Below are 25,103 nucleotides of genomic sequence, written 5' to 3' on the forward strand. Positions count from 1 at the left end.
CGGATGTAAGCGGCGGCGCTCTAGCCGCGGCGCCCGCCTCGCTGGTGCGGCGGAAGGGCGCGTCTCTGTGGTAACGCGGAAGTGCGAGGGGCCGGCGGCGGCGCGGGACGAGCCGGGCCGGGCTGGGCTGCGGTCACCTCGGCCTCCGCCGCCTCGGCCTTCCCCCCCTGCAGATGGCGGCGGCGGAGACGCTGGTGCGCGGCCTGGCGCGGCTGCTGCAGGACGCGGGTGAGTAGCGGCCGCCGCGGGCCCCGCTGGGCTGGGCTGGGCTGGGCCGGGCCGAGCCGAGCCGAGCCGGGTCGGGCCGGAGTGAAGGCCCTGGTGTGGGGGCAGCGGCGCTCACGGCCCGGCCCGTCCTTCCTCTTCCCTGCAGGGGACCTCGTCCTGGACGGCTCCAGCACGCTGACGCTGCTCACCCCCACCCTGCAGCACCTCACGCAGGTCTTCGAGCAGCACCTGGGCTCCCGCAACCAGAACCGGGGCTTCGTGGCCCTGCCCTCGCACCCCGCCGAGACAGCCGCCATCCTCCAGGCGCAGTTCCTCTTCGACGTCCTGCAGAAGACTCACTCCCTGAAGGTCCGTACCTACCATGGCCAGGGATGTGAGGGGCCATGGGTGCTGCAAGGCTGGCCGGTGGAGGTGGCAGGCACAGCTGCCTGCTTCAGAGTGCCCTCCTTTGGTGCCCATTGACCCCGTCTTAGGTGCTTGCTACATGGGTCAGATAGCTCTCGCAGGGCTGTTGCATGGAGTCATAGTTCAGCGTGATAGTATGTAGCTACTTCGTCTACAATCAGCCATGCAACTCAGCGGAAAGTTTTTCAGAGTTAAAAATGGGCAGCAGGGGTTAATTGTGTTCTGACCTTGGTAAGGTGTTGACATTGTTGGGAAAATGATTATTTCCTGAAATGCTTGAGCAATTCAGGCAGTATCTGGCAGCTGAGCACAGCTGAGTGCTCCCTGAGTGATGATTGATCTGCACGAGGCAGCAGAGCAGTTAGACATTGTATACACCCACTACTCTGAGACCTTCTGCTTCTTATTTCTTGAGTTTTACACGCTCCTGCCTGGGCAGTGGTTCTGGTTGATCTGTTTCACAGCATGGGATATTGCTAGTAACGTGTCCTCATTCGTTTTAAGAAGGCTGTAATAAAGATAAAAGTACGGAGCTAGGGGTTCTTCAGAGGGCTTTTTGAAAGATGGCATGTGTTATGAGGCTGCACATGATTATGCTTGGCACTGCGAGGAGGGTAGTAGAGGTGAAATGGGCCTGAAAGGGGAATGGAAATTAGCAGCTGTTCTTAGGTTCCACAGTGGTGCTCAGGAGGTGTTGTGGCTGAGCACTACGGCCTGCGATGTCTTTAAAAGTGTTTTTCGTATGAGGCAGATTGGAGAGATTATCTGAATGTTGTTGGGAGGGTTTTGTAGCAGTGTGCTGAGGGTGGAGATTGGAGCGGGGCCCAGAGCCTGTGGAGAAACACAGGTCCCCTGGCAGGAGGAGGCAGGGAAGGACACGGCAGTCAGGAGGATGTTGTGGTGAGTGCTTGTGTTAAGCAAAAAATGGGCTTTTTCTGTAACAAGCCTGTAAAGAAGGGGAAGCTACCCATTGTGGTGCAGTTACTGATTTGCTTGGAGAAACTAATAATTTATATCAGCCTGATCAGATTCTTAAGGCAATGGAGGGAGAGGAGACTCTCAGGACACAGAGCAAGGATGGCATCTGAAATAGATTTTGCTAAAACTGATCATCAGAGCTTCCCAGTGCAAGCTTCCCCTACAAATGGTCCTGTTCAACATGCCGCATTAAAGCTGGCAGGCAGTGGGCAGTGATTCATCGCCTCCAGGGCTGTAACTGTGGAAGCGGTAGTGGTGACGAGGCCTTCAGATGTCTGTTCTGCACCTGATGAGTCACTTCTGCGTGAATGTGGATGTAGCTGGCAGAGATGGTCTCTCCAGTTGTACTCTGGTGTCCGCAGTGGAAGCATTAACTACTTCATTACTCACCGTGTCTGAAATGCTGTTTATGCACTGTCCATAGAAAGCATAAGAAGCTGGAAGCTGGATTTAATAAGCTTCTTTGTGGTACATGAACACAGCTTAACTACCCTGTGGTGAAAGAGCCTGTGGCTGCACTCTAGGATGCGAAGAGGAGGTTTGCAGGTACCCCAGTCTAATGCTAACAGTGTCTTGGAGACCACATCTGTTTTGCATTGGATCTGCTTGTGATTTGCCTTATTTGGCCTGTTCTAGTGAAATGCACATGCACACCTCCCACCCCAGTTCAGCTCAGTTGCTCAATAAACATAGCTCCAGCAGTTAGATTTTCTTTATTTAGTAGATTTGTTAGTGGTGGCTGATGAGGAATCCAGCTGCCAGACCTCCCTGTGGTTCTGAAAGTGGTGAAGCCATGTGGGCAGGGGAGAAGAAAAGGAGCTCTATGGTCTGGCAGATCGTGGTCTTGTGCTAACATGCTTTTTTCTCTTTGACCTCTATTGAACTATGGGGCCAGGAGACAGTGCCGATACCAGAATCGGAGGAGAGCTTGTTAGTGAACACCCAAGCTGGAGGGGGGGCCTGTTCAAGGTGCTGCAGTTGGTGCATCGGGAGGGCGGTATTGCAGCACAAATCAAGCTTGACATGAGACCTCTTTTCTGATTTCTCTAGCTTGTTCATGTTCCAAACTGTGCTTTGCAATCTGCTGTGAAGATCTTCCCTTTCAAGTCCCTCCGTCATCTGGAAGTAAGTATAGGAGGCAGAACTGGCTTTGACTCTTGTTTGGCTTTTCTTGACTTAGTTTTGTGGTTGCAGAATGCCTCTGCTCCTAAAAACTGGGTAGGCTTTTGTGGCTTCCCTAGAAGGCTAAGTCTAAACTCCTGCAACACTTGCTTGTGGTGAAGGTTGGATGTGAGCAAAGGCTGGAGTGTTAGGGAGGGAGGCTCCAGCAGGGAAATGGGATATCCCTTGCAGAGATGGGCCTGGGATGGCAGCTGCTGTTACACTGTAATATTTTGATGTATGTTGTCCTTACTTTCTCATCACTGCTGCAGTTGAGGTCTGTCCCTCCACACTGCCTCCGGGGACTGCGATTTGTCTATTCTCAGCTGGAATCTTTAACCTGTTGCAAATGTATCAGTACACTGGAGGTGAGTGTCTCTACACAGCTTGCGGGGAGAATTGCAGGAGAAAGGCTGTCTTGATCCTACAGCCCTTCACACAGGAAAGATGCAGGAGACAGTGTTAACCATCTTATCAAGCCATGTTGTATATGTTTTTTTCTCCCTTCCACATTCTGGGGTCCTACTCCTGACTCAAACAGTGTTGAAGTATTCCCTGGTTGGATACATGTGTGCTCTGTAGTCTCCTTTTTAGCTGCTTGAGAATTTCTGGCTCTGGTCAATATTCACATCAGCTAGGTCTGATCGTTCTGTGTGTCTGGCTGTTTCCACATTCAAAGGCCCGCAGCTGATCGAGGTTTATTTCATTGTACCTCAGCAAACTTAAATTAGAGACGATTGTCAGAGGGAATGCTGTGCCCCAGTGTCCTATCTGCACTGGTGCCCAGCAGGTTTCTGAGACATGAAGGCAAGCTCCAGCTGCGGAGAACTAAGTAGTGTGGGCTGTGCTAGCAGTGGAGCTCTGGGCTTCTGTCTGTGGCGCAGAAGCAGCTGCCTGCAGGGGAACAGGGGCTGCTGGTAGGGAGTTGCTTTGAGAGCTTCTTTTGTCTGCCAGAGCACAAGTTGTTTGGCCAGGGCGTGTGTATCTTACTTCTGCTTTGATGGAGGTCTGAAAAAGGTTTTGTTAGCATGAATCTTTGTGCTTAGTGTTCAGAGCCTACGAATTGTAACATGTTAGGTTAACTATTGCCACATGAGTGTAGGAAGCAAAAGCATCTCCCCTTCTTTCTAAATATCTAGCCGTGGAATTCCCACCACCTCCAAATACTTGAATTAGTGACATAAGTCATCACCACTCTAGGCAAGGCAAGGTCTGTAAAGCACAATATGCCAGCCTTGTTCTAGACTAGATGTTCTCCTGTGTTCATCTGCTGTTACGGTAACAGCTAGTACTCACCAAGGAATGGCTCCTCACTTCTTCCTAGGAAATCATTTCAGCATGTGGTGGAGATCTGAGCTGTGCTCTCCCGTGGTTGGAATTGCAGACTGTGAACTTCAGCTATAACTCGATCACTGCCTTGGATGACTCACTGGTGAGTAGGGCATCCTTCCTGCATGACGGATGGGAAGAGAGGAGGTGATCAGAGCCAAGAACTGGGCATTCCTTTACTGATGCTGCTAGGTCTGGGTGGGAGGGAGTGGGCAGTGTTAATTTTTCTGGCCTCTCCCAGCAGGACAGGGTTTCCATGCTGCAATGGAGACGTTTGTAGGATCTGATTTAGTATCTTTTTGTCCTTCAGCAATTACTGAATGCTCTGAGAGTCTTGGATTTGAGTCACAACAAGATCCAGGATTGTGAGCACTATTTAACGGTGAGTATCTTGGGCTAAGCACCAGTTTCCTCGTATGGAGAGGACACTGCTAAAGTGCTGTAATCATTAACCATGTGCCTGCTAGGTGAAGTATAACAAAAGAAATTGGAGACGTGGCCCAGCAGGCATGTGAGTTAGAACTAGCGCTTGCAGCCTTGAAACTGTTGTCCTGTATGTGCAGCCTGTGTACCACTGAGGCAGAGAAGACAATGTTCCTCATCTGCTCCAAGACAGGAAAGTTAGCTGTATGTATCACTGTATGTATCACTTGGCACTCCAGTGTGGCCGAGTGATAAATACAGCAATACATAAAGTGTATACTGTATGTACAGTTGCACATGCAGTGTGCACTCTGTTGTGGCCAAGACTTCGCTGTAATCTGTGCAGCAGGTGGGAATTATGTAGCCAGGCATGGGGCTGTAGAGACTTGCTGTTCAGTTTGTTCAGACTGCCAGTAGCATTTCCTTCTTGCTCTCAGAAATCTTCTGTCAGTTACTTTAGAAAGGTGGTAGTCCATCACAGTGGCATGTGCATCTCTGGGGAATGGCAATGAAATCCTTGTTCTGCTGGGCTAGAGATCTGCTTCTTTTAAGAGAAGCTATGAAACAGCTTTTCATGGAGTTGGTGGGGCTCACAAGGTATCATTCACCATCACCTTTGCAAAGGTAAGAAAGGGCTTGTTTTGGTAGTTCAGTCCTTTTGCTGAGGCAGGGGGTCCAGTCCTTTCCTGTGCTCCATTGAAGTTGATGAGGAAGGAGAAAGCTGCTCCTAGCAGATTTTGTAAAGCAGTTAGATCATGCTGAGCGCCCCTAGACAAACGACTCCAAATGTGAACATCAAAGTCTTGCTGCAGAAATAGTCTTAAACTCACTTGTTGGTTGACCTTGGTGGGATGGAAAAAATGGTAGGGGCTAGTGCTCTGTCTTGAGTTCAGGGTCAGGCTTTGAGCTAAGGTCCCAATTGATCTGGTGCTGCTCTTCTCTCTGAACAGGCCCTTACAGAACTAGAGTACCTCAATCTGGCTTATAACTTCCTGTCCAAGGTGCCAAACCTTGGCATCTTCAGCCGATCAAAGCTGGTGACTCTGATCCTGCGCAACAATGAGCTTGACAGCATTAATGGTGAGCCCGCAAGGGAGGAGCATTTCTGACTTTGAGGCCTTTCTCTCTTCCTCGAGGAGGAACAGAACTTGAAATCTTGGGCACAGCTATTGTTACCAGGGTTCAATTTTGTGGGAGAGCGGTAGGTGGGAGGTCCCTAAGTTATATCTTCTAGTGTGCTGATGGCTTCTTGCTTTGTTTGCAGGGGTTGAACAGCTAGTGAGTCTGCAGCACCTGGATGTGGCCTATAACCTGCTGCTGGAACATGCCCAGTTGGCACCATTGTCCACTCTGCACTATGTAAAAAAAGTAAGCACAAAGCCTGATGGGTTGGTAGATTAGAGATGTCATGGTCACGGGGTGCAAGGTGGAGACTGTGTGGTAAGAAGAGAGTTTTGAAAGATCAGTTCAACTCTTGAGCATTTAATTTTAATGCAGGAAGCTGATGGGGGAGCCTTGGAGAGACACCTGTATTTCAGCCTTCATTTTCGGTGACCCCTGCTCAAGCTAACCTTTTTCTATATATTCATCCCCATCTCCTTGCTCCCCTTTTCCGATTTTAACACTGTCAAGTTCAGTAAAGATCCTCCCCTAATCCTGTTGTGGATTTGTGTGTTCAGAGAAGTCTGAAGGAAGATAACTGCAGTCACTATAGTGCTTGTGAAGGAAGATAGCCTGCAAAGGACTGTTCTCTCAACACTTCTCAGAGTCAATACTGAAAAAGCTCCTAATGATTTAGGGGCATGAGTAGGAAGTACTTTAATTTCTTTCTCTATTTGCTGAACAACTTTCAAGGAGCACTGTAAAAGCTCAGTCCTCTCCTGGCTTGATCACCATTCCACTGCAAGGATATTTGCTGAGGCAGAGAGAAAGCCTGGAGCCTGCAGGCAGATTATGTTGGGCTATAGAATATTGCGTCTAATAACAATTTCTCTATGTCTCCCATCCAGCTGCATTTAGAGGGAAACCCATTATGGTTCCATCCAAACCACCGATCTGCAATCCTTGTACATCTGTCTCCCAGGGCAGCCTCCTCCAATGTGAGTATTAGCCATATGCCTTCTGCCCCTGCTGTTGAAGGCGTAGGGTGTTCTGACACTCAGGGGAAAGAATTTCATAAACCTGAAAATTTATTCCAGTGGTGTAACAGTGGTGATTGTTTTGTGGGTTTGGGGTTTTGTTTTGTTTTGTTGGGTTTTTTTTTTTTTTGGGGGGGGGGGTGTTCAAGTAGAGTACTTTATCCTTACATTTTTATGTGGTGTGCTGGCCAGGGCAGAGTTGAATGTTGATCTCAGCTTTGCAAGACCTCAGATCTTAATATGTCTTCACAGTCTACTTCATCAGTTTTGCTCACTGATGATCCCAAAACTTTACTCTGTTCCTGCTAGACAGTGACTATGTAGCTGGACTTTGCAAAGAAGGAACTCGCTGTCTTGGCCCACCTTGCCTAATTACATACTCCTTTGGCAGCCGTGGCCACCATTTTCCTTCTCCCCGTCACTCTGCTCTTAGCTAAGTGTCATCACTGTTTCCCTTGCACTCTAGTGCTTACGTCTATTCTTGGTAATCTGATTTTAAATAAAGAAGCCAGCAAAGACAGCATTCTGGCAATTTAGCAAAGTAAACTTTCTTGCTAAGGGTCAGAGGTGTTCCAGAGCTGGTCTGCCCTTCGTATTAGTGGCAAATGGCTGGGTTCGTTGTCTTCAGACTGCATCTTGGAACAAGCTTTCACTGAGCTCAAGTTACTGGAAGCTAGGTAGACTCAGGCTAGAAGTAGGGTACAAGCTTTGAGGTGAAAGTGAGTACCTTTCAAAACAATTCGTGAATTGTTGCAGAATAATCTGTTGTATCTCTTCCGTGAACTATCTTGGATACGTTTGTGGGAGTTGTAAAGTCTGTAAACAGGAAAACCACAATGGTCCCTTCTGGCTTTATATGCTATTAGGTCAGGTAGCTACAACTAAAGGAGTGATGGATAGGCAGGAACAGGGTTGTTTCTGGTAGTCTTCGCAGTTTTGTGCCAGGGATCCCAACCCTAGGGTGGCCTGAGGGGAATAGGAGTCAGCAGATGTTGCCCTGAGTATGTGCCAGCCAAATGGAATCTGACTTGCAAACGGGTCTCTAATTACAGTTCCTCTTGGATGGGGAGCCACTCTCTTCCTCAGACCTAATGGTAAGTACAATTGCTGTAAACTGATCTTACTGGCTTTGGGAGTGGGAACTCTAACAGGTTTTTGCATTGTTTTGTGTCCCATTAAATCTATATGGGATGCCTTGACTCTTTGACACAGTTCATTTTGGCGCAGGCCACGCTGATTCCTAGTAATTGTTGGGACTGGCCGGTGTAACTTATTCTGTCCTATGTAGCCTTGCAGAACTTGGAGACTTGCCTGTGTCCTCTTCAGGTACTATCTGATACTTGATACTTGAATTACACGTCAGCAAAACAAACAGTTATCAGTTTCCTGTCTGCTGTTTTTAAGAAAGGCAAAGATTGAGTTAAATCAGAGTGGTCGTATTAAACAATCCAGTCAACCAGGCAGGATCTGTTGTCACCACTTCGACTGAGATGGTGAAAGTTTGGGGTGAGGGGTGGGCAGGGAAGTTGTCAGCCTGAGTTGTGGCTTGGTTACCTTGTCTCCCCTTTGCACTCAGCAGGCACCATTCTCTTCTTTTGGCTTTAGCACCTCCCAAGACTTGTGCAAAGTGTGTCACAGTCCATCCACACTTCTACCTCAGAGAAGACTGCACTGGACCGCAGTGCTCTGGACAGTTCCTGTGCTGCAGACTTCAGCGACAGTCAGTCCCCAGCGGAGAATGTGGCTGTCAGGCTCCCTCGGAAGAAAAGCAAGGTCTGGGACTGAGATAGCTTCTTAACTGTGTAGCTGGCACGTTGGGTGAAGGGGCTTCCTTGATGTGAAAGCCTCGTGCAGTGAGATGTGGTCTTGTACTGACTGCGGTAGTGAGCCTCTCTGCTGCTGTGTGTTAGGAAGGGGCTGGGCTTAACGTCAGTCTTGATATACTGTGACAAATGTTTCATGGTGTGCTTCTGCAGTGTAACAGCTATGAGCCCTTCAGCTTGGCAGAGCCCCTCATCAGGTGCTGTTTTGGCTGTTCTTGGTGCCTCCCAACTAGTCTTACCCTGTTTGTTCCAGGGAAAAGTCAAAGTGCGTAGAGCGAGCATTTCGGAGCCCAGTGATACAGAACACGAGTCCCAGGCTTTACCTCTCTCTGCTGGTGAGACTTGTCTTCTTCCTCAGTAACACAGCAGCTGAACTGCCCACAGTCAGAGGAGTGCTCTGGCGTGGTGACTATTTCCATACTTCCCAAGTTTTCTCTCTGCAGGCCTGGTCCTACAGCACCAGAAGGAGATGAAGCGGTTGGACAGCTTCAGAGATCGCTTTGGTGTTGACTGGCTGCAGTACAAGAGACACCTGGAGGAGCATGACCAAGTACCTGTCATCTGCCGTAGCCATTCTGCAGACGAGATCGCAGGCAGACCTGCTGCAACGGACTTGCAGAGTGAGAGCTCTGACCCAGAGCAAGGAAAACCCCAAGTATCCCAGAAAGAATCCTCTCCTCCTTTGGATGATACTAAGAAGGAGGAAGAGCCTGAAGTACAGCTGGATGAGCCTGTGGAAGGAGAACAGAGAGAAGAGGAGGCAGATGAGCTAATGCTGGGGGAGGAAGAAGAGGAGAAGCCAGAAGGTAGATAGGTCCTTTCATTGCTGTGTTTGAGGGCTTGGGTGACAGTAGAATAGATGGATCAAATGTGATATCCCTGAAGCTTTATCGTGCTGCCCAGTATTGTGGGAATTTTAAAGACTTGGGCCAAGCAGGCCTGAAGGCCTTCTGTGTGTACTGACCTGTACTGTATCTTGTTCGGCAGTGGACCTTTGCCAGCCAGTGCTGGTGAGCCAAATAGAAGGTGAAGGGGACCCAGAGCCAGACTGGATCTTCCTGCGAGTCACAGCTAAGCATGTGATTGAGGTGGAACTGAAGGCTGCCAGAGTCCTCCATAGGCTGGAGCTGAAATGCCTGCAGAAGGTGGAGACCTCCAAGATGAACTGGAAGAGGATGGTGAGTTATGCCTCTGTGAGTTATGCCTCTGTGTGATCCTTTGACATCTTACTCCCTGTGTGGGCCAGCATTCTGGATTTGGGCTTCTGTCAGAGTACCCTGCAGGTCTTTTCCTAGCTCCTGCAAAGCCTGATTGATTGAGCATCTTTTCCACCCAACGCATGTGTATCTAACAGCATCTGTATTGCTTAGAGTACCTGTGATAATGCGGCAGAAGCCAGCACCAATTCTATTCCAAAGCTGGAGGTAAAAGACAGTGGCTGGACTTGTTCCAGTATGCAGGAATGAGAGACTTCTCAGGAGGAGCCTAAATGAAATGGAGACCTCCTTCCCATCCGTTCCTCGCTGGGATATCACCCTGGCCTTGGAGGACTGTTTGCACGTTGCACTTTTTCTTAGACAGTGCAGCACTGAGCGTAGTGTGATGTTTAGAAAGCTACTGGTAGCTCAGTGGGCAGTTTTCCATCCGCTCTAGGTGCATGCTTTAGCACTACCAGCCCTATTTTGCTTTTGTGGTTCTTTAGAAAGGGAGTTTGGAAATCTCTTTTTCCTCATGGTAGGATTTTAACGTATGATGTGTGCATGGACATGTTCACAGGCTTCTCTAATACTGTTTTCCTCAAAAGCTCCAACTCATTTTTTTCTTCCTGCCCTTGTACCTCTTGAATATTTGTGGCTTGATATTCTTCTGAAATACATTCATGAAAAGGTGTTTGTTTGAAATGCTTTGTTCTGGCCCTTGAAACTTACCGTTGTCCTCAGAACTCATGAGCTTTTTATTTATTTATTTATTTATTTATGCCCATTTTATCAGGCTCCCAAATGCTATCGGCTATGGAGGCCTGACTACTCAAGGCTTACTAAATTAAGTGCTTGTATGGCCATGTTTCAGCCAGTTGCAAACAAATGCAGTCTGTATACTGGATGCTGCGCCCTCTTTCTAGAACTGGTGTTTTCTGTCTCCTGCAGGACCTGGAGCAAGTTTTCCCTGTCCTCACATTGCACTTCAGCTACATTCGCAAGGACCGGCAGAAGCGCAAATATGTGGTGCTTGACGACTGCCCAGAGCAGTGTCTACAGGTAGGGGAGGCTGGAGGGGGAAGCCTGGGGAGGGGGGCAGTGTTGCTGGAAGACACTGAATTCTTCCAGCCAGCAACAGGGCCTCTGTTCTCAGAGTACATGTGCATCTGCTGCCCTGTGGCAGCCCACGTCTGGCTTGTAAGCTCAGGATTTCTCCTGCTGCACAAATGACCTGTGGAGGGCCCTGTGAGCATGGCCATGGGCAGTGGAACTCCTGGAGCATAAAGGGTGCTCTCAAGGAGAAAGCCTTGCAGTTTTCTCCCTCTTGGGGAAAAAAGTTAGTAGTTCAGTTAGTGATCCTTACTTGTTGTGCATGTGCAACATAATGTTTCCTGGGTGCCGAGTGATGCACTAGCCTGTACTTAGCCCTCTGGACAGTGAGAGTTTCAGTGCTATGGCGGCTCTGGTCTGCACAGCTGCTGTAGGGACTCTGGTCTCAAATCCAAGTATTTTTCTTGAGGTACTGTTGTTTAAGTACATTTAAACAAATTATTACAGAGGAGGCACAAATAGATGGGACCTTTGAGACAGAGTTCCAGGGAGAGCCTGTCAGTATATAGATACAAGGCACCGACCTGCAAAAACAGGTTTTCTTGGCCTTCTGCCGTGAAGCTCCGTGCCCTTGGCAAGTCTTGCACAGACTGGTTGTTGTACTCTTTTAGGTAGGAAATGGCCCTGCACCCCTTGCACTCTGAAATGCTGTAATGAGGCATGGTAGGAGACTTGCTGATGTCAGAGGCTTGCTTTTATTAGGACGGTTATAGCTGCCTGCTAGCACTCTTTTCCCTGTGCTACTACTTTTAGTGTGTCCTTGAAGTGTTGTCCCCAGCTGTTGAGGAGAATCGGCAAAATCAGGACCAGGAGACGGGATCCACAAAGCTCCAGTGCCTAAAATGCAAGCAGGAGTTTTCGCAGTCCCTGGCTTTCTGGCATCAAGGTCCCTATCCTTCAGAGGTTGGAGACGCCAAAATCCTGGAGACCCTAGTTGCCTCAAATCAAGGTAGGATGCAGTGTCCAGAAAAAGGATGCTTGCTAATGCCTAGGCAGACTTCCAGAATGGCAGCTGTGGTGCAGAGCATGGAATGTATAGGAAAGGGTGATGCCTTGGCTGTACTGGAATTAAAACCAGTTGTGGGATGTACTCTCACTTGGCCCACTTGGACTTGGAAGAGCCTGCCTTGTTCACTAGCAGGAATAAGCCACTCTTTTAAGGTTAAGCAAACAGCACCCCTGTTGTGGGTAGCTGGGGTCTGGGAGAGCATAGGGGTGCTGGAAACTGCAGATGGTCCACAGAAGTCCAAAGTCTGGGAGAGGCCTTAAAGGTCATTTATCCTGTTGGAACCGTGGTCAGTTCTGCCACAGAGACTAATTTGTTCTAATGGGCTTTTGCTAATGGAGGCTTCTGGGGAATATGCTCCAGTATTTCAGGTAAACCTTTGGCTGTTAGACGTCAGAAAAACAACCAGAACCCTAACCTAAGTCTGCCTGCTGTGATCTTAAGCCCACTCTTGCTTCCCTTATGAGGAATGATTTATTCCTTTCTTTGTACTTGAGGGCCATTGTTCTCCCCCCACGACTAGTCCTGTATTCTGTCCTCTAGACTAAATAAGCTCAAGTCCCTAGATAATTTGCTTGTCAGTCATATCTCGTACAATGCAGTTATTCTTGCTGGTCTCCTTTGTACTCTTTCCCATTTGTCCACATTTTTCTTTGGGTGTCTGAAACTAGATGTGGTATTTTGGCTGAGACATGGCTAGTGCTGAATAGGCATCTTCTGATTGCTGAATTTTTCAAAGCTCAGTTTATATTTGAGGTGGGGAGTGCCCAGCCTTAGCTTGGAAGATGCTGCTCATTTGACAAAGTATCCTAGGACTGAAGTACTGCAGTGAGGGCAGAAGTGCCGTCCTGGCTGCAGCACTTTCCTCCACCCCAGGACACTTTCTCCCCCCCTCCACCCCCCCTGCCAGGGTAGTGGGAGTCCCAGGATCCAGCTGGGAGTCTGCTGTGGTGTGGGTGAAGGGAGCATCAGGAATTGGGGTCAGGAGGGATGAGGACAGCTGGAGAAGGGACATGGCATGCTTGCGGTTTGGCTGGCTGGAGGATAAACCAAGCTGGATGTGGAGGTGGCTAAGGAAGGTTTCATTGACTGGTCATGAGCTTGGGCTTCAAAGGCTATGTGGGCACTTGTGGACATGAAGTGGAGGAAAGTCATGAGCCAAAGCCCTGATGTAGTTTCAGTTGCAACTACAGCACACACTGGTCACCCTAAATCTGAACAGAGCTATTTCAGGTGGATGTTGGCAGTGATCCAGAATTTCTTGTTGATTTGCGAGGGGAGGTATGTAGGATCTGATTCTGAACAGAGCTGCTCAACAAGCTGCTCAAGTTGGACTATAACTGTTGTCTACTTTGAAAGGGGTAGTTTCTGGTTGCGGGGGGGGGGGGGAAGTAAGATCTTGTTGGGGGAGAGCTATTCTGCTTTTTCTTCATCCCTGACGAAATCTTCCACAGATGCTGCAGCAGCTGGTGAGCCCATAGCCTGTCCCAGTTGTTCCAGTGACCACGTGGTCATCCTGCCTTCAGAGGTGTGCTCCAGCACACCTTTGCCACCTGGCCCTGATAGCACGAGTGAGGACCTGTCAGACTCTGTCCTGGAGGGAGGCAGCCAGCAGGAGGGCCCAGAGGAAGCACCTGTCCTGGCCTGTAAGGGTGGGAAGTTCTACATCGGCGGGGAGGACAGCTCGGAGATGGATACCAGCAACAGCACCAGGACCCCGGAGCTGAGTGGCGAGCATGTTGGCACTCTCCATTCCAGCTCCCGCAGTTCAGATGGGGGCTGCGGGAAGAAGGAGCTGGGCATGAAGAGCCAGTACTTGTCCCTCAGCCACACAGACACCAATGGGGGCAGCTTGATGGGGAGCTACCGTTACAGTGTTTCTCGTGGGCCCACTCCTTCCCAGCTCTCTTTGAACTCCGAGTCCGAGGAAACATGGAATCTCAGTCCCTGTGAGTATGTAGGAGCTGTGCAGGGTTTAGGGGTGTGCACAGCTTGGTGTTGGGCTTTATCACTGGTGCTTGCAGCGTGCACTGCCTCCTGTTTAATGGGGAAGGGGGGTCACCAAGCACGAGCAGCAGTGACCATGGTTCCTGTGAGCAGTTTTTCATTCCCCTTTCTGTTCAATCCTCATGCCTGAAGGTAGGGAAAATTGAGTCAGCTCCTAATCCCTACTGTTGCTCACACTGAGTAATGAGGTCTTGTTCTGGGAGCTGCACTACTCAGTTACAGACACACTGGGTTCCTGTGGCACCAGTGAGCTGCCAGCTGGAGCATTACCTTTGGAGAATAGTATGCACAATTTCTCTGTCTTTATTCTCTGACTTAAGTGCAGTGTGAGGCTGGTGTGTTTGTTGGAGGCTCTGGTTAGTGCAATTACTTGTGCTTTCCTCAGTGGTCTTTGTGAGCTTCAGATGACAAAGCCTGTCCAAAAGAAGAGCCCGTGTGCTGGCTGTGTGAGGGCTATTGTGCAAGACAGCAGTTACTAGGAGGTCCACAAATGCTTTTTGTGAAGGGCCTTGGATTTCTGATGTAGCAGACTGCCTTTGCTTGGGCATCAGCTTGTGATTTACAGAATAACTGAAGTTGGAAAGGAGTTGGTATAGGACCAGTGTTTAGGATTGCCATGTTCAGTCTTGTACACTTGAAGTGGGAGAAGTAAAGTAGTCTCTTGTTTTGGGTCAAATCGCAAGGTCCCAATTTAAAACTGAGCCCATGAAAAAGTTCTGCTGAGGAGAAGTTGATTAGTGTTTCTGGTGGAGAACAGGCTCTGCTGGGAAGTGTGTACTCTCGGGCAGTATTGTGGCTATTGTATAAATTATTTGGTCATACAATTGCACAACAAACCTAATTATGTTCTTAAGCAGTTTTATTAGTGTCTTCCTCAGTCCCCTTTAGCCTTAGTACAGTTGAAGTTAGAGTTTAAAAAGTTGACCTGAGATGACATCAGCTGAAATGAAAAATGTCTTTCTGGCTTTGCAATAAAGAATTGCCCTCCTGCCAAATCTGGCAGCAAAACAGTGTCCTCCTGTGACTAAGCTGAGCATAGGTTGAAGATGGGTTAGACCAAAGCTTTGTATATCTGAAAAAGCAAGTGTTGGAGTGATGGAGTCCCCTCGTGTCTCCATGTTGAGACCTGTGGCCTGGAAAGCCCTGGCTTTGGCCCTTTGTCTTGAGGAGAGACTTGATGGAAGCAGGTGTGTAGAGGGTGTGACACTGCTGCCCTGGTACCAGTCACATGCATGGGCAGCATCTGGTCAGTGGGTAGAGCGTCAACCCTACCCTTTGCTCTCCTCAGCTGTAAATGGCATCCTGAACACGAGGGACTTCCGTTCTGTGGATCATCGCCTGAAGCTGTACCTGGATATGGAGGTTTTTGAGGAGAACGCTGAGGAGTTCCAGTGCTTCCTCAAGGTGAGCTCCTGCAGCACCACTCCTACAGCTCCTTGGCTATCCTTCTAGCCACCCTGCAAGTTCTGCTCTGGGGTGGCATCCCAGAGACTGTGAGGTGTGAAGGGAGCTGCAGTGTGTTTGAATCGGTCCTTTCCATGGGTGGGCTGGCAAGGGGCAGGCCAGTGCTGTGACCCACCCTCTCTGTGCTCTAGGTGGTTATGGTGAAGTTTGGCCGACAAGGAGAGTTTCTCTCAATCCTGGTTGCCTCTGATCTCAAGATTTACGTGCTGGAAGTCACTGGGGTTATCAGGTGAGGAGAATGGTGGCAAGTGAGACCCTGCAGCAAGGCTGTGAGTGCTGGGTAGTGCCAGCCTGTGCTAGCCTTACCCTGGAGGTGTGGTGACATGCAAAAGCTCTTCTGGCAAACCCCCCTGCTGCAATCTGATGTGAGAGAAGAGATGGGGCAGCCTGCTGCAGCTGAGGGCTGTGCTCTGTGATTAGGGGACAACCTGCAGACTGGCTGAAGAAGAATGACTCTCACTACCTGTCTGATATTTCCCATCTGGAAGTGGGACTCTGCCACCAGAGCTTGCGAATGGAGTTTGAGAACCCGAAAGCCTCCTACAATCTGCTGATCCGGAACCAAAGCTGCTGTGACCAGTTCCTGCAGACCCTGACAAGTAAGAGTAGAGCTGTAGTGGGAAGGGGAGGGGGGGGGCAGGCGGGCAGGGAGAGGCTTTAGAAGATTTGCTCTTGGAGAGCTACCAGGAGAGGTGTAGCTGGATGTATGTTGGAAATTCACTTCTTGCCAGCTCAGAAAAAAGTTGGGGGAGAACCCCACTGGCATCATTGCTTCCGGTGCCTCTCTGTAGACTAGAGAGTCATCCTGAGCTGTTATGTACTGCCCTTGGGCTTGCAAAAAAAGACGTCTACCTTCTCCCCCTCTTTAGATCTCATGCAAGAGCTGCCTGCTAAGCACAGGAGTAAGGTGAAGGAAATCCACACTGTGGAAATGAATCCACAACATTGGCTATGGTAAGAACAGCCTCTGAGAGGTTGGGGTTTCAGATAAAGGATGTCTGCTTGTCCAGCAGTGCCTGGGAAGTGTAGTGCTCAAAACAGGACAGCACAGGAGCGGCAGTCAGGCCTATGTTACAGGTTTAAGGCAGCTGGCTCAGGTGCCTGCTGCACAGGGGGTGAGCAGGCAAAGGGGTGTCATGGACTGAGCCAGGCTGGGCAATTCTAGCCCTCCTGGAGGAGCCTGAGCAGAATATAATGGAGGGAGGAAAAGGGGGAGGCATAGAGTTGCCTCCTCATGTGCGAGAAGCATTTGGTTCCTAGCTGGCAAGGTGGTGGGCAGAGTAACAGGACAGAGAGGAATTTTGCAGCATCTGGAAGAGATGGGTCCCTCCCATCCTCAAGAGGACAGTGAACAGTAGCTAACTCGCAGTAAGCCTAGACTGGAAATGGAGTGATTCCTTGATCAGCCTGCTGTTCTGTCTCCTCTAGGCCTCTGCTGGACTCCAAGACCACAGATTCTGCAGCTGCAAATGACACTTGTTTCTTTTACCTGCTGGCCTACCTGATCCAAGGTACAGGAGATCTCAGTGGCCAGGTGTCTCACACCTTGTGCTGTCTGCTCACATGCTTGTGTTTTTAGTGTACAGTCTGTGGGAACAGAGCTGGGCCATTGCAGCAGAGATGGGGTGGGGACATGGGTGAGGGTTTGTTCTGGGGTTTTTTGGGTGTGTGGTTTTTTTTTAGTGCTGAGACACGTAGGATAGCAGCATACTTCTTCCTATATATCCAGTGAATCTCCCAGCCCTTTTTGATGTGGAAGTCCAGGCTCTAGGGATCGGTTGGTCTTGCACACCAGGTTTGGTGACAACTCAGAATGACTTCTGAGAAGCTGGAAATGTTCTAAGGTCTGGATTGTTGCCCTGAGCTGAGGGAAAGCTGAGAGGTTATATGCACAGCTGGTTTGTGTGAGGAGCTGAAAGGCTCCTTGGTTTGGGAAGACAGAAGCAAGTGTCTGGAGCAGCCTGCTGGAGGCTACCAAGTTCTGTCCCAGGGCTTGCTGAGGGCCAAATGTGCTAAACCTGGGATTTGAGTCTTCAGTGAACAATTCCAGTGTCTTCTTAGCTTGGGACACTGAAAAAATCAATCTAGCTGTTAGTCACATTCTGACCAATTTGTTACTGCTCTTGCATCCTCTTTCACCATTGGCCATTGGGGAGGTATGAGAGAACAAGAATGAGAAGGAATCTGTGGGAAGTATGTTTATTGGTCTCCTCAAGCTGAACAAATAGCCTGTGGGAGGGAGAACTTAAAGTGCTTTTTTATTACTCTACAGTTTTTCTCCTTTTTTAGAGTATGGTGCTCAAAACTGGACACAGTTCCAGCTGAGGCGTCACTGCCAAGTAGACAGGACTAATTAAACATCCCATTTCTGATATTCCTACTAATTCCCAAGAGCGAGATGTGACAAGAAAAGCAACATGTTGCTGTAGCAACTTGTGATCCCCTGTGACCTCAGCCAGTTCTGCTAGTGGTTCCCTATTTCTGTGCATCTGACTTATTCCCAAGTTCTAGTGCTTTTCTTTTGCATCCACTGCAATCAGGTGGATGATATTTATGCTTCCTGCAGTTTATCAAAACTACTTTGCTTCCTGACATACTTATGACACATCCCAACTCGGTATTAAATTTTGTGTGTGCTCTCTGTTCCAACCATCAGATATCTGCAGCCAGATGAATTCAGGCCAAAAAAGGCGGCCTTTTAGCTGGAGCTGCTGACGTTTAACTAAGGAGTAGCAAAGTGTTGTTTAAGAGGTCAAAGGGCTCAAGTGTCTTTTCCTGCCTTATATGAGGATGTAGGCTGGACAAGACTTGCTGGGCGGTGGTCTTTCATATGCATGCTCCTGCAGTGAGTTTGGATAAGCTGGTCAAGCCCAGCCACGTTTAGCTACCCTGCTCCCCTTCTTCAGTCAGGAAGCTGGATAAGGCTGTTCACCCAGTTACTGTTGATGGAAAGGATTTCCCTAGGGGAGGAATGGAAAGCAAAGCTGGTTCTGTGGTGACTCAGGCTCTCAGCAAAGCCTCTCCTATTCCCTCATATCCTTTTAGGGGCATCTGCTTTCCCTGTGACCCTGCTGAGCACCCAAAGCATGCTGTTTCTGCTGGAGGAGAATCACCAGTGGCAGGTGCAGCCCTCCTTGGATGAAGACCATGAGGCAGAAATGCCTCCTAGGAGCAACATCCAGTTGAAGGAGAAGCAGCCGATCAGCAGTATTAGCAATGTCATAACCTATCGTCTCTGTCCTTGTGACATCAAGCTGATGCTTTATGATGAGGTAACCAGGAGGTGGTCATGGGGCACACAAGATGCTGGGGGCTAGATTGTGCTCAGATCCTGTTTCCTGCCAAGAGTGTCTTGGGGCCATCATCTCCCATCCTAAACTTGCACCACAGAGGCAGGGGAGCACAGCGAATTGCTGCTGTACAAAAGTCATGCAGGGACACTTCCACGGCTGGCAGCAGAGAGGGAGGAGGATGTCACTTGGGAATTGGGAGGAGCTGGCAGCTGCGCTGGGGAATAGCGGCTCAGGGCTGATCAGCGCATTTGAGGCTAGGCCCTGCTCATCCGCCTCCCTCTCTTTCCTCCCTCCCAGGTGCTGAAGGTGGAGAGCACTTGGCACATCCGCACAGAGTGCCCTGAGCTCCTGGTAGAGCTGGTGGAGTGGATCCGCAGGCCCTGGGAGGAGATGTTCTCGATCGAGCTACGGAAGGCTGTGTACGAGGGACTGGAGTGAGCTTGCCGGCTGTAGGTGGGCAGGACTTGGGAGTCAAGAGTGCTGCTGTGCTGGCAATGGTGCACAAGTGTCTCCCACTCCCATCTGACCTTGCTGTCCTCTGGCCTCTGCTTTCTACTCTACTCTTGCCCCTGGCCCTTTTTGGTGAGGAGGAGGGGGGAGCACACGATGGTCCAGACTGCACAGTCACTCACTTGCACTGGGCTGGCTATGGAAGGAGGAGGTGGAGGGTGAGGAGCTTACTCTATAAGCTACACGGAGTTTTAATTTGGCAGCGTCTGCTAGTCTCCTTCAGGGTCAATATAGGGTGTCACTGAAGGAAGAGGGGGGCCAGGCCAGAGCATGTTCAGTGGGACATGCAGTGGTACTAGGCAAACAGCAGGCCAGAGGCAGTTGGGCGCTGTGGTCTTTCTAGCAGGTGCATTTGCTGCCTTCCTAGCTGTCTCAGAACAGCTGCCATTATCTGCTGCTGATTTTTTTTTTTTCCCTTTCCTCCCCCTCCCTCTTGTCCATGGCTTCCCTAAAGCTGCCTGCTTCAAACAGGAGCCTTGATTGCACAAGGGGATGAGGCATGTTGTACTAATAACCCCACAGAGAGCCCTTACCTGCCTGCCTGGACGGGCATGGCTCAGTCTGCTGCTGTAGTCTTTCACTGTCACTGGGGAGGGAAGAGCTGTGAGGCTCTTAGCACAGAAATGTGTTGCTCATCGCTTAGGGGTCAGGACCCTGGTGGGCACTGGCAGGTAAAAGTGAGGCTTAGGCTTTTCTGAGCAGTCCAAAAGCAAGAGTCTATTTTAACATGAGTTTTACTATTTTCTATTGTAATAAAAGCTTATATTTATTGAATTGTCACATTTTCCTTGTTTCATCCTCTTGCACTGCTGTAATGTCTTTGTAAGGTCTTACATACTAGCTCTGCAGCAGCCTCAAGGGTTCCCCAACATCTCACAGGGTTCGAGCCATTCTCCCCCTCCTGTTCAGGGTGGGTGCTGATGGGCTGCTAGACTAATCTTCCCCACCTGCCTGGCTCCCAAGCTGAAAAAATGCAGCTGAAAAAATGCTGCTGCCTGGCCTGGGCTTGCCGTGTCACAGGGTCTCTGCACCCTGCCCAGTGAAGAGCAAGTGGAGGTGCTGTGTGTGGTGTTTCGGTGCAGCTGAAGCTGCCTGTTGGGGTGAGCAGAAATGGGCCTGTTACATTCAGGTGCTGCCAGGTGGGGACCTTTACTGATGGTTGCTTTTCCCAGAGCAGTGTCTCTGCCTTGCTGTGAGTGTTCAAAGCACGGTTTCAGGGCAGGTTTTCCAACTGGTGGATCCTTAATGACAAAACCTCTGTTTTATGGCGAGGTGATCTTGATTTCTTTAAAGACCTGTATTTGTCATTCAGTGACCTGATGCCTGTTTTCTTTGGATACTGAGCACGGCAGCTCTTTGCAACAATCTCTATGACATCCAAACCTTCCACATACCCTAAGTTGGTGTCTGTGGCTTCAGCCTCTTTCATCTAGAAAACAGCTGGTCCCACAGCATCCCGCTGCTCCAGTCTCACCTGGACAGATGAGAGAGTTTCCTTCCCTGCTCAAACCCAGCTATGCCATCCTCATAGCCTTAGGAGAGCAGGAAGTTCAGTTTCCGTACTTTGTAGTGGTCTGAAGGCCACCTCACAGCGCACGGTTGGGCGCTTTCTTGGAATCGCTGTACTATTAGACTTTCTCCTGTCACTTCCAGAAGCAGTTGAGTTGCTGAAGGCCCGCAGTGGCCGATATTTTTATCTAGCCTTCTGTAGACTTGATTGACAAGATCTATACTGTCTTGAGGCAGATGTCACAATGCATTCCACTTTCTCCCCTCTTCCTAAATGGGCATATGGCTGCTGCTCTCCGTTCCTTTGGAGCGATCTCAGATCGCAAGCAGGAGTGAGCTCAGTGGAAGCGCTGCCAGCACCTAGCACTTTGTCCAGGGGAAGGAGTCCGAGACAGCTGAGCCAGTAAAGACCAGTAAGGGTTTTCTTTCTGTCTTCGTCTTGCCATTTAAGGAGCTTGTGTAAGTACTGTCTTCACGTTCTATAGCTGCGTTTTTCACAAAGGGTAAGAGTCGAAATTGGAGTTCTTGGACCAGTTCATTGATGTCTCTTCTGTGTAAGCTGATCCCCTGAGAAAGCCCATCCCTGGAGCTTGCTTTTTCCATCTTAGCCGAGCTGCACCTTTGCTCTGCCACACCAGTGTCTGGGTATGTGTTGAGGGGCCTGACAAAGCGTGGACTGCCAGAACCAAAGGTTTCGGCTGTGTGCCTGTCCATAGCTCTTCTCAAGCTCTTCCTGGTTTTTACTGCAGAAGTGACTACTCATTTGCTTCTGCTCCTTGCCATGTCTCTGCAGGTTTGTGCCCTCAGCTCAGCACTAGCCTCTTGGTCCCGTTAACAGCTCCCTGCTCTTCTGCATTCCTCTGGCTGCTGACAGGGAAGCTCACATGTGCTGCCACAACCTGTCTCCTGCCTCTTAATGAAACACTTGCTTTGTTTTCCCTTAGGGTTTTGTCCTGGTTGTTACCAGATTAACCCCTTTGTGGTTAATTTGTGATCATGAACCCTTTGCTGTGGGGCTCCTCGCACTAGGTGCAGTGATAGGATTAAGTGGCCTCATTGCATCAGCTGGGTGTGTGCAAGGGCTTCCCCGACACGCTTCTCCACTCCAGCACAGCAGGCAGCCCTGACTGATGGCCATGCAGGAACAGGGCCTGCATAGGAGAGCCAGGGGTTTGTGGAAAGGTGTGACATCTGTTGAACCAGCTGCAGATGTCTTCTGCCTGTCACAGCTCTGAGCATGCAGTCCCCCAGCTGTGCTCTTAGACACTTGATTTTTTTCCCCCCTCCTTCCTCTCTCATTTTCTGGGTGAACTTGGCTCCAGCGCTCAGCTGCTAGCATGGAGCAAGGCTGGTCTGAATCTCGGCGTTTCCCTGCCTGCATCTGTCTGGAGCAGGCTTTTCTCAAGGTGTGTGTAGCTGGAGGGATGGCTAGACCTGGGGTGGCCACAGGGCTCTGGAGGCAGGCTGCAAGCAGCCCCAGGCAGCTGTGGGCTCAGGCTTCAGGCTGGCCATTGCCATGAACCTGAAGCTACCCCTGCTTTTCCATGGGCACATAGCAGCCCTGCCTTACTCTGCTGTTCAACTCATCAATTGAAATGATGCCTCAGTCGTGGGTTTGGCTATGTCAGTGCTTCCTACTCTGTGTCTCTGCCCTCTAAACCAGTACTGCCTTGAGCATACATAGCCTGTGGGTTAGATGTCAGCCCCCTTGCACTATGTCTAAGTAACAAAGCCTTGTTTCTAATCAAACTGGGTGACTGGAGCGACTGGTTTTTTACTTCTAGCAGAATATCCCTGCTGGCCTCATCTCCAGGGGACTGGAGATGTAGCAGCAAAGGGCACGTGTTCCCTGCGGCTCATGGACCTGCCTGGCCAGCTTCATCCTTCCTGTGGGTGCCAACGCTCCTTACCCAGCTTACAGAGTAATGGCCCGGGTCCATGTAAACCCCTTCCCTTTGGGCTGCCCTCCAGCTTGGCTGGCAGGGGAAGAGCAGTGAGCACAGGCTGGCCTGGAGTGCCACATGTGGTACTGGCGTGCTGGCAGAACTCAGCACCCCTGAATTGGGAAGGATACCCTAGCAGGAGGGAGGTGAGCACGGCCTGGGCCGTGTACCCCTCACTGTGCTTCATAATCGAGCAGCAGGGAAGGCGAAGGGGACTTCATTTTGAAGCCACCCCAGCCTTCTCTCAGCTTGTGTTAAAGGGGACGGTCATTGCCCTTTGCACTCCTGCTACAGAGCGTGCCTCTGCCTGTTATCAGAAGGTTATTAAGCTAGTTGTGGAGCTGTCCTGTATCAGGACAAACAGTCCCCAATAGAGCCGTCTGCTCCCTGCCCCAGTGCCAGCCGTGTTGTTTAATGTGGGAAGAGCATGTTTGCTGCCGAGGACTCACGCTGCCCACCTGCAGCCCTGCCCTCCTGTGGCCCCACTCTGGAGGGGGTGGAGATAGCTCATCCCTTCCTCGTCCCACTGCTGAGCACCCGCCGGGCAGGGTCCGTGCCGCCCCACGGCAAACATGCCTGGGGTGCCCGGCCCTGCCATCTGCTGTGCCGCCCTGTCCCCAGAATAGTGGCAGACGTAGCAGGGCCCAGCCCATCCTGCCCTGTCGATTAGAGCAGGAACTGAGACTGAGAGCCAGACTGGGCCCCACGCCCTCCCTGGCACCCCATGGCCAGCAGCCAAGGCAGGGTCTGGCAGTGGAGTCCCTGAGGGTGCCTCCATCGTGACGCTGTGGCTGAGCAGCGAGCAGGGGCTGCTCGTGGGAGCTCTTGCCGTGTCCCTCCTGAGCTGTAGCATTTGTCCCAGAAGCGGATGTTCTCCTTATCCCTGTGCTTACACCCCCCCTCAGCCATATCTCCTCGATTACCAGCTCCCCTCACTCTCACCAGGCCGTGCAGCCACCGTGCCGTGCTCCACACACTCACTCCAGCTCTGGGCTCTGCCCCACAGACTTAGTGGTTTGGGGCTGATCCTGTTTTTTGTGGTTGGAGATAGTGCTCCTGTTTCCTCTGTAAAGCTCATCTCTGAGCTGGACCCCACAAGGCTGCTGGTCTTGCACATCCTTCCTGGCTGTGATGGGCCAGGGCCCCGTCAGCCTCAGCTGATGTGGGAGGGGATGAGGGTGGGCAACACCCTTCGCCCACCACATTCCTTTCCGAGCTGTTGTGGGTTTGCCCTCTGCCCCACGCTGAAACGGTGATGCCTCTGCAGGCGCTTGGGTGTTGCAAGCTCAAGATGAGGGTAGAGCCTCCTGAGGCAAGCTCTGCCCCGCGGCCCAGGCATGGGCTGAGCTGTGCTGCACAAAAATGCTGCCGCTGCAGCAGCTGTACCTGGCCCCGGCCCAACAAGTGGCTTCATTCTGGGTGGAATGGCCTCGGTTTGCAGTGCCTCAGTGGGTCACGCTCTCCAGTTTACAGGCTGCTACGGGGACTCGTTCTTAACGTGCTGAGCACCAGCGTCAAAGGGTCACATATGTTCCTTACCCCTGGCAAACTGCTTGGCTGCCTGGGGGTGAAGCCAGGCTGGAGATGAGACCTGGGAGCGCTTGAAAACTAGTGGTGACTGTGGGGAAGGAAAACTCCAAGCCACTTTAACCGCCTGGCAAGAGCAGGAAGTTCAACATAGGCTGTGTGCTGCTTGCCCTCCCCAGCCTGCTGGGATGCAGCCCTCGTGCCGACAGCCCCCTGCTCTGCTCCCACCTCTCTGTGCCACACTGCGGGTGCCACCTGGCTGCAGCCCCAGGCCCCCTCCCTGGCCCTGAACGCTTCCCTGCATCCTTCCAAAAGCTCGAGGGTCTGCGCTCGGCTTGCTGTCTCCCTGCATCCACCTCCGCCTGTTGCTCCTGGCCTGGGATGGAGACTGTGCCCAGGTGTTGCTCCCAGGGCACCTGTTGCTGGATCTGCAACACATTAACGTTTCCCCTTCCAGAAATGTCAATGCTGCAGTTGCGTGCATGGGGGTGGGATTCAACAGAAAGTGTTTCTTCATGGCCAGGTCAAATCCCCTTCCTTCTGCTAAAGGCTGAAGCTGTCACCTGGGAAGGACCCATCCATGAGCAGCGGGGAAGGAAGGATTGAGCAAGAGAGGCCAAAGTGGGGCCCTTTCCCCCTTCCTCTTGTGCACACACCTGCGTCCATGTCAGGGTGCAGCACGCTGCTCCGGGGGGCTCCAGTTGCCCTCCCGTGCGAGAGCGCTGAGCCTGTGCCCAGGCTGTGCGGGCGCTGGGGCAGCACCATGGTGGCTCTTGCTGACTTAGGGAAGCAGCAGGGCTGCCATTACTCAGCGGGCCCAGAATAACCAAAAACCCACACCGGATGCGGTGGCCACGCTTCCCACCCTGCTCCTTGCCTCAGCTCTCCTGCAGCCCGTCCCCGGCGCTGCCCGCAGGAGGTGGGCGGAGGTGCTGCACCCACCAGTGCCTGATTGTAGCAACCCTTCTGCAGGAGGGAGCACATGTTGCAGTGGGGAGAAGCAGCATCTCACGAGCTTACGGAGACACCAGCTTCCCCCTGACTATTTGG

General features: G+C 51.0%; 1 protein-coding gene across 3 annotated transcripts; it reads left to right on the top strand.

Annotated features, from left to right (window-relative positions):
- The first annotated feature begins 15 nt into the window (after positions 1 to 15).
- Positions 16 to 20,031, top strand: STK11IP (serine/threonine kinase 11 interacting protein). 3 transcript variants are annotated; one of them, XM_075512536.1, is made up of 24 exons: positions 17 to 228; positions 374 to 576; positions 2,662 to 2,736; positions 3,045 to 3,140; positions 4,097 to 4,204; positions 4,412 to 4,483; positions 5,475 to 5,604; positions 5,789 to 5,892; positions 6,534 to 6,623; positions 7,715 to 7,756; positions 8,268 to 8,435; positions 8,739 to 8,820; positions 8,929 to 9,291; positions 9,473 to 9,663; positions 10,633 to 10,743; positions 11,548 to 11,743; positions 13,255 to 13,749; positions 15,096 to 15,211; positions 15,403 to 15,500; positions 15,692 to 15,870; positions 16,141 to 16,225; positions 16,700 to 16,782; positions 18,317 to 18,543; positions 18,862 to 20,031. In XM_075512536.1, the coding sequence occupies exons 1-24, from the start codon at positions 174 to 176 to the stop codon at positions 19,000 to 19,002; spliced, it is 3,510 nt and encodes a 1,169-aa protein (XP_075368651.1). In that variant the 5' UTR covers positions 17 to 173; the 3' UTR covers positions 19,003 to 20,031. The 3 variants fall into 3 exon arrangements, with proteins under 3 accessions (XP_075368653.1, XP_075368651.1, XP_075368652.1); XM_075512537.1 differs by lacking the exons at positions 17 to 228; positions 374 to 576 and adding an exon at positions 2,319 to 2,580; XM_075512538.1 differs by lacking the exons at positions 16,141 to 16,225; positions 18,862 to 20,031 and having other exon boundaries at positions 16 to 228; positions 18,317 to 18,457.
- The last annotated feature ends 5,072 nt before the right edge of the window (positions 20,032 to 25,103 follow it).

Source organism: Mycteria americana, chromosome 9 (assembly GCF_035582795.1).
Source record: "Mycteria americana isolate JAX WOST 10 ecotype Jacksonville Zoo and Gardens chromosome 9, USCA_MyAme_1.0, whole genome shotgun sequence".
In the NCBI taxonomy this organism is placed as follows: Eukaryota; Metazoa; Chordata; class Aves; order Ciconiiformes; family Ciconiidae; genus Mycteria; species Mycteria americana.